Raw genomic sequence first — 8,284 nt, forward strand, 5'->3', positions numbered from 1 at the left:
GTCTGGGTTTTCAATCTTCTAAACTTTTAAGACTGATATCACTAGCTGTTACAATCAATTTTCATGCCCCGTGCTTCAGTGTGTTTTTCTGTCTATATAAATTCTATCATCTTCTTTACAGCATATCCAATGTTGTTCTGTGTGGTATATTTTCTTTTCCCACCTATCTTTCCATGAAATCTCTTGTTTTTAAAGAAATCATACAATAAACCACGAGAAGAGATCCATATGAAGTAATTTCATTGATGAATGGGAAATTTTATTAATCATTATGTGAAAAGTTGCTTTGACCAGGAAAAAAAAGTAGGGCTGTTTATAGTGTATGGTAAACCCTGTCTGTCTACAGCACAGATCACTGAACTATATAACAAGGAGTTAAATCTGTAATTTGATAAGTTTGAGGTCAGGTGATGAATCAAGCCATGTGTCAGGATGCTGGTGTGCCGATGCGTACTCCAGTGGATGGCTGAGTAACAGTGGATGCCTGCATCTGACCTTAGGTATCGCCATTGAGACAGTGGCTGGAGTACATTAAGAACCCATCAAATTATTTAAAGTATTGGCTTTCGTGGTGGGTTTTTATTAAACCTTAAGACTGTGTGAGGAAGTTAAACATCAAGTATACAGGCTAATATCCAGTACTAAATGCTCTTTTTTTGGTTTACATTAACAACATCAACAATGTTTACAGAATCTGAAGATAGATGCATTTGTTTCTCTTATATATGGTAAAATGCTCAACTATTTTAATGTATGATTAGTAATTACTGGATGTATCAGAAAACCGGTATAGTCTTGTAGCCAATTCGCAATGGCACAGTGGTGACTACAAGACATTTGTTTCAATCTTGTAGATGTATCTTTAGCTATGATACGAACAGATTGTGCATTCTTTGCCCTAATCTCAGCTCATAATATATAAACTATTGTTTTTTGTATGAAGAATATCGTTTATATCTATAAGTAATCACAGAATTAAAATCGTATTTTACTTACCACAACATTAACGTATGTTCCTTCAAATCAGCTTATTTAAATGACTGCGCAAAGCAGAACTTTACTCCATCGTTTACACATTTCAGCCACTAAACACTAGATGAATTTATTTATTATATGTTGGGCAGGTGATATTTTTGCTTCACTTGTTTCTTGACTTCTGGTGCAGGTGAGATGTTACTGTTTGGTAACTGAGGGAGGTACTGAGCCTAGAGAGTGAAAGAGAGAAGGAAACAATGTATTAGGATAATGTCTTGTCAGCCTGTGTAGAGTTGCATTCACCGGTTTAAGGACATTTGTAGCTGTAGCAGTGTGGACAATCTCTTTGGGCTTTGGATCATTTTCTTGCACGATTAAACCCCTGTGTGTCACACTGACCCCAGCCTGTCTGCGGCGGGAGCCTCTGTCATGTCGTCTTCCTAGGCGCTCCCCCTCACGGCCATAGTTGAGTCCTCCTTCCTCCTGGAAGTAAGGCAGCTCTAGCAGCTCTTCACAGGACAGGCGCAAAGAAGGATCCATCACCAGGGATGACTGTTAACACAGAGACTTAGCATGAAGCAAAGGCTTTTCAAAATATGTGGACAAAAACTGACTCGCTTATACTGGCTGGGCCTGAAGGACTGATTTGGTTAAAAATTGTCTTTGACAAATTGTCCAGTAGCATTAATCATGATGCTGTATCAGCCAGTCTGTATTACACTAAATATACCTTCATAACCTGAAGGGCATGGGGAGACACTCCATGGAAGCGCTTTTCCAAAGGTTCCTATAGCAAAAAAAAAAAAAAAAAGTATATAACCCCATTCATTATGACTTCATTACGAACACAGATTTGGTTTTAATAGTTTTCATACCATTGTATCAGGCTCAGGAATGCTAACTCCACTGAAGAAAACATTGGAGCGGAAGACCTGCTGGTGATGGGGGATCAGGTCACCTACGGTCAGAAATTTGATTATTAACCCAGCCTGTCTGTGAAAAGTTTCTTGTTGTCTGAGGGTGTGTTCGGACCTAAACCAGTTTGGCTCAGTTCACACAAAATAGCAATTTGCATGCAATGGGTGCAATGAGCTAACAATACTGTGAAAAAATTTCAAGCAACTAAATAAGAGGAAACAGCTCCTATTTTGAGCAACTAGTTCTCTAGTTAAAAAAAAAAAAGCTACCAGACTGTCTGACAGAAGACAGTTCTCCTGATTGTAGATGTAAATTTATGCTGATGTTACTGATGTCATTAGTGTTTTAAACAGCTCTTCAGTCTACCCAGAGTTTTCCTGATGAGGTAGAGCTGGTCAACGTCAGACTTCCCGGGCCAAAGTGGGTTCCCATTGAGGAGCTCGGCAAAGACACAGCCCAAAGCCCACACGTCAACAGGAGGCCCGTACTGAGTATCCCCGACCAGCAGCTCAGGAGCCCGGTACCAGCGGGTTGCTACATAGTCTGTATAGTCATCCTCTGGTCCCGCTAGTATACCAACACAAATACACATGGTGACAACTTATACACATAAACATTAATATACTGAATAATGCACACTAAATAACACATACATAATTGAGGGAGGGATTACAAGACATGGTGAAAGATTACATGTTAATGTATGGAAACATGACACTGAAACATTACGCAGCAGGGGTAAAGAGAGACTGTACAGTGTCATTTCACTGTACAATGCATTCACTGGAACTCTAAAAGTGAGGTGGCCATGAGCAGGGCTGACATATAGGATCTGTGTTGAATAAGTCATTACAGACAAATTAACACTCTTCCTTGAATGACCTACTCAGAATACGGGCGAAGCCAAAGTCACAAAGCTTGATGACTCCGGTTTTAGTGAGGAGGATGTTCTCTGGCTTTACATCACGGTGAATGCACTGTGAGACAAACAGTCATTATCAGGGATTTAGGCAACATGATATACAGTCTCTTTGTGTCAGAGCCACAAGCTTATGTTAAGGCTGGCAAATTAAAAATGAATGGGGAAGAACAAGAGCAAGAGATTAGAAACCGTCACACTTTTAACTTAATACTGTATGGCTAAGAGTTTATTTTATTTTTTATTTACCAGATAGACTGCCTATGCTTGTCTATCTATCTCTCTCTCTATATATATATGTGTGCGTATGTGTGCGTGTATAGGAGGGAGCAATAAGGCGAACTGCTCCCCCTACAGGCACCAACTAGTTTTACAGACTGACATTTCAGAAGGGAACCTATTATGACGTGTAACAAACATTGCAATAAAAGCTTTGAGAACATTAAAAATGACTATGAAATAGTATATTTGCTACAATGATGCACAAAAAGGTGCTTATATAGTCGGTAGTTAGATTTAGCTACAGAATTAAGCAGAACTGTGTATCATAAAGAGCAATATATAACATTTAAAAACAGATAAATGTTTGGGAAATAACAATCACTGAAAAAATATATTTAAAAAATGAATATGTTACGGATATCAGATAATTTAACTTATAAAATAACTATATACGTGAGATTTTGCTGAGTAAAAAACAAAAAACACAAAAAAACCCCCCCAAAAACAACAAAACAGCATTTTTATATAAATCAAATCAATAAAGACTTGGTTTGATTAATATAAAAAGGAATGCGTCAACCATCCTCCACAGTAAGTCATTTGCCACTAAGTCAAATACCAGTACAGAGGAAAGGAAGTATTACAGCAATGAGTAATTTAACAAAAATAAGGCATGTGCTCACCTGCATCAGATAAATATATGCAAATCATTTAGATGAAGTGCAACATATAATAAAATATACTGACATTGTGTTTGTGGCAGAAGCTGACAGCCTGCAGAGTCTGCCATACTATACTTTTCAGCTGAGCCTCAGGTACCCTAGAGACCACAAGAGACAAAGGAAGGAAAAACAGACAAACTATTTACAAATTACAATGTCCTCATCTGTCATTCCAGTCATTTCAATAAAAGAAGTGGTGTTTTACTCGGCCCTGCGGTCACCCGGGTAATCCTAGGCCTGTCTTTAAAAGCAGCAGCGCCCTTGTTTTCAAGACCAGCTAGAGTTTCTGCTGCACAGTCTCGTGGGAAAAAGAAAAATGGTAAGACAACAGATAGCCATTGTGGTTTACGTGAGTTCACGTGACAAAAGCTAAACTGAAATCTTGGCTTGCGACCATACATTGCTCAAAGTGCAGAGAAAAGACAAGAGCTATTTTTTCCTACTTTTTGATCCTTCATGTTAAGACTGCCTATTACGCCCTCATTCTACTGCCAGCATTTTCTGTCACCAGAATTTCTTAGCTACAGTCTTGCTCCCTCTTTCTAATTCACCCTGTTCCTTTCTTCTGTCATTCTCCTGTTAGAAATACCAAATACTTCTTTGGCAAACTATTTGCCAAATAGATGACTCCTTAAACCTAAATTCCTTAGTTATAATGTTACTTTATCAACACATCTGGAGGTTGAAGGGAATGATTATTTGAATTTCCAAGTATGTTACCCTTCAGCAGCTCTACCACAACAAACATAACCACTAATCCCAAACTGGCAAAGAGTGAACAGATATTTTAAAAAGTTAATTTGTCACATGCTGTTCCTGTGCTGCTTTGACTTACCCTCGGGGATGTTTGTCAAGCTCATTTAGGACTGTCTGTTCACAGAACTCAAACACCAAGTGGAGCCGCCTTTTCCTCCTGAACACCTCGAGCAGGTTGACCAAATTCACGTGTTTGAGTTGCTAAAAGATGAGCACACATCACAGACACTTCAGTGTCAGTGCTTCACAGCCTGACAAGTTTCTTTCATCAATTCATGTAGCATGCACATGTGTGTGTGTGCAAGTGTACACGTGTGGTGTGACATGTGGAAAACTTGATACCAGAACTAATGTCTTCTCACCTTCAGCATACGTATTTCTCGCAATGCAATCTTCTTAATAACTGGATCATCTTCAGACTCCACAAACTTCTTGATGGCGACTATTTGGCCAGTATCTCTGTGCCTGCATTTGAACACCACACCGTAGGAACCCTCACCAATTTTGGACAGCTTTTCGTATTTCTCCATTATGGCAGCTGAAAACTGTCACCTGTCAAAAAATAAATGTTCCCCATTTTATTTAAAATCGCTATCGGTGCCATACTTCATCAGTTTTCACTGCAATCTTTCATTACTGGGGATATTTTTTTAAAGGTGGGCCCAAATAAAAGTCACAGGGCAAGATATGTATGTTTGAAAATTAACTCACGGAGACGTAACCGTTTTCAACGTCTGAGAGGCACACAGGTCCAGAATCTGTCTTTATGTCAGTAGTGAGTCCATCAAACGTCCGCAAAGCTACAAAGAATAGCCATCTCTGGTATTACCTGTCAGGCTCCTTGGTCTTGAATTTACTAATGTCACACTAAAGAGGACTCTCACCTTCTCGCTTTCATTGCTATTTGCTGTTTCCTCTCCCGATGCGTCGTCACCACCTTGGTAACCCAACAGGTATTATTTCCAATCGGCACAGTCCACTAACTCAGTGCGAGTCATTTTTAACGCAGTGTCCCTTTAAAACGACGCCTCGGAAACGTGTCGACACAGAAATAATACTTCTATAAACTCACCTTTTACCTTACTTGTGGCAAAATGCACAAAAAGGGCAGAAATGCGTCCCAAACACAGAACATCAATTCACAAAGCCGCCTGCGTAAGACACGCACGTATACACTTTCGTTGTAACTATGGAGACAGGTGACACTAGCCTGAGAAGAAGCAAGTAGTAGCAAAAAGTTAATGAGTAGTTTAAATATGTATTATATGGCACATTTTTGATGCATATTGAAGATACAAAAAGGAACTTAACAACCCCCCCCCCCCCCCAAAAAAAACCAAAACCCCCAACCCTCGGCCACTTTATTAGGCACACTTGTTCAGGTGCTTGCTCAAGTTTTAATGTGATTAGCAGCAATCCATTGCATTTAGGCATGGAGACATAAGTAAAATCTCATATGTTGAAGTTCAAATTGAGGATCAGAATGGAGAAGAAACGTTATTTAAGTGCCTTTGAACATAGCATGGTTGCTGGTGGCAAATGGCCTGATTTCAAAAAGTATTTCAAAAAGTGATAATTTGCTGGGATATTCCTACAAAACCATCCCCTGAGTTTACAAAGACTGGTCCAAAAAAAAAAAGAAGGTATCCAACATACTACAGTTCTCTGGGAAAGGCAACAGTAACTCAAATAACCACTTGTCACAACCAAGGTATGCATAAGAACAAATCTGAATGCACAATGTCTTGAACCTTGAAGCAGATGGGCTGCAGAAGACTACACTTAGAGCTAGTCCTGTAGACTAAGAGCAGGAAAATGAGGGTACAATTTTCTGCAATTGGAAAGTTATAAAAACATTGCCTGTTCTCACCAGTCTTGATTTCTGCTGGAACATGCAGGTGGAAGGGTCAGAATTCTGCTTATATAACATGAAAGCATGGTTCCATCCTGCCTTGTATCAGTGGGTCAGGCTGCTGATGTAAAAGTGCGTGGGGATTATTTCTTGTGACATGTTATGCCCCTTAGAAGAACTGAGCATAATTTAAACACCACATCCTACTTGACAATTGTTGCTTCAAGTAAGAACCTTCACCATGTCCATCCATCTATACCAGGGGTGGGCAACTTCAGGCCTTGAGGGCTGGTGTCCTGCAGGTTTTAGATCTCACCATAGGTCAACACACCTAAATCAAGTGATTAGTTCATTACCAGGCCTCTTCTAGACTTCTAGACATGTTGAGGAGGTCATTTAGCCATTTAAATCAGCTGTGTTGAATCAAGGACACATCTAAAACCTGCAGGACATCGGCCCTCGGGGCCTGGAGTTGCCCACCCCTGATCTATACCCACGTCCCAATCCAACAGTGCAGGTTTGGGATGTGATGGAACAGGAGATTTGCATCATGGATGTGCAGCCAACAAAGCTGCAGCAACTGTGTGATGTTATCATGTAAATATGGGCCAAAACCCTCTAAGGAATGCTTCCAGTACCTCGTTGAATCTGCGCAATAAAGAATTAAGGCAATTCAGAAAGCAAATGAGGTCCAACCCAGTGCTAGAAAAGTGTACAAAAATAACCCCAAGACTTGTGACAGCTAAAATTAATTTCCTCTAATTAAGTTTTAGATCACACAATCAACAACACCCAGTCAGCATCAATGATTTATTATAAAACATTTAGCATAAAAACGAATGACCTCAGCTTTGAGAGTAAAAGCTGTTATCCAAACCAAATCCCAGAGCAAACTTCATGCCAGTTCTCAATATTGTCATCAGTTGGAAAGACCTTTGTAAGACCTTACAACATCTGATGTGGTGATATGATTCATATACTATCTGTTCTCTCTGTTGACTGTGAATCTTTTACCTCACTTCTTTCAGAGACTTCAGTGTTTACCACAGCTGTGTGGGATCTTTAGCAGAATAACACAGAGAATCATTTAGCTCTTCAATGTGAATGATGGGAAAGCAGTCCAAGTTGCACTCTTGTGCTCAGAGACACACAGACACCTTGAGCTACTGCCATGCGGGCTATGTGGTGACAGGTATGAAATGCCCCATGGCAGACTGGTCAGACAGGATGGCTGTGCAGTGTCAGTAAGAGATGGATGCCATCTTCTTAAGCACTTATGTAACTGAGATTTCTTGCTACAGCAAACTTTCACACAACTTCTGTTCAGGGGTTTCCCAAAATACTCTATCCACTGTGACACTCTTAATTGTATTACAGAATACACATCCAGTTAAAAGCATGACGACATAAAAGGTCTTTTTTAGCCATTATAAAACAGTCTGTCTCGTTTGTCTTCAATCGCACTTCTTCTGGATTTGCGTGTTTATTAGGTCTGCTTCTTAAGGCTGTGTGTAAGATTTTTTCCTCTTGTAATTTTCAATCGTTACTCTTGTCTATCTTGTTTTCCTGTTGTTAAAACAGCAGTATACATTTGTAATGGATATTTTTGTAGGGGAAATAATTTGAAATATCCACACCAAATATCCATACCACCAAACTTACTATCGATAAGAAAGTCAGTTCTATAACCGTTATACCATATTTGCCCACCAGATGGCAGTGTATGCCAATCAAAGTTTAGGTGTCACAACACAAACGACATAGATCAGCAACAACATTAAAAACAGACACACAGGTAACAGTAAAAGCATAATCTGTTTACAGTGCTGGGAAACCTTGGGACCTAGGATTCATATGGCTTTTACTTTGACATATACCACCTACCTAAATTCCAATGTAGATCCCCCAATGTCATAGGGA

General features: G+C 39.6%; 1 protein-coding gene across 1 annotated transcript; it reads right to left on the reverse strand.

Moving 5' to 3' along the window:
- Positions 1-1,109: 1,109 nt before the first annotated feature.
- LOC146619314 (cyclin-dependent kinase-like 1) lies at positions 1,110-5,042 on the reverse strand. The gene is made up of 9 exons (XM_085370257.1): positions 4,875-5,042; positions 4,592-4,713; positions 3,782-3,854; positions 2,780-2,870; positions 2,260-2,460; positions 1,851-1,933; positions 1,706-1,762; positions 1,375-1,527; positions 1,110-1,205 (listed from the first exon to the last, which is right to left on the reverse strand). Exons 1-9 carry the CDS (start codon positions 5,040-5,042, stop codon positions 1,110-1,112), a joined length of 1,044 nt encoding a protein of 347 aa, XP_085226383.1.
- Between the last annotated feature and the right edge of the window lie 3,242 nt (positions 5,043-8,284).

This window comes from Diplotaxodon limnothrissa, linkage group LG14 (assembly GCF_057381915.1).
Source record: "Diplotaxodon limnothrissa isolate DT_005_m linkage group LG14, D_limnothrissa_male_GT1.1, whole genome shotgun sequence".
NCBI classification, from domain to species: Eukaryota; Metazoa; Chordata; class Actinopteri; order Cichliformes; family Cichlidae; genus Diplotaxodon; species Diplotaxodon limnothrissa.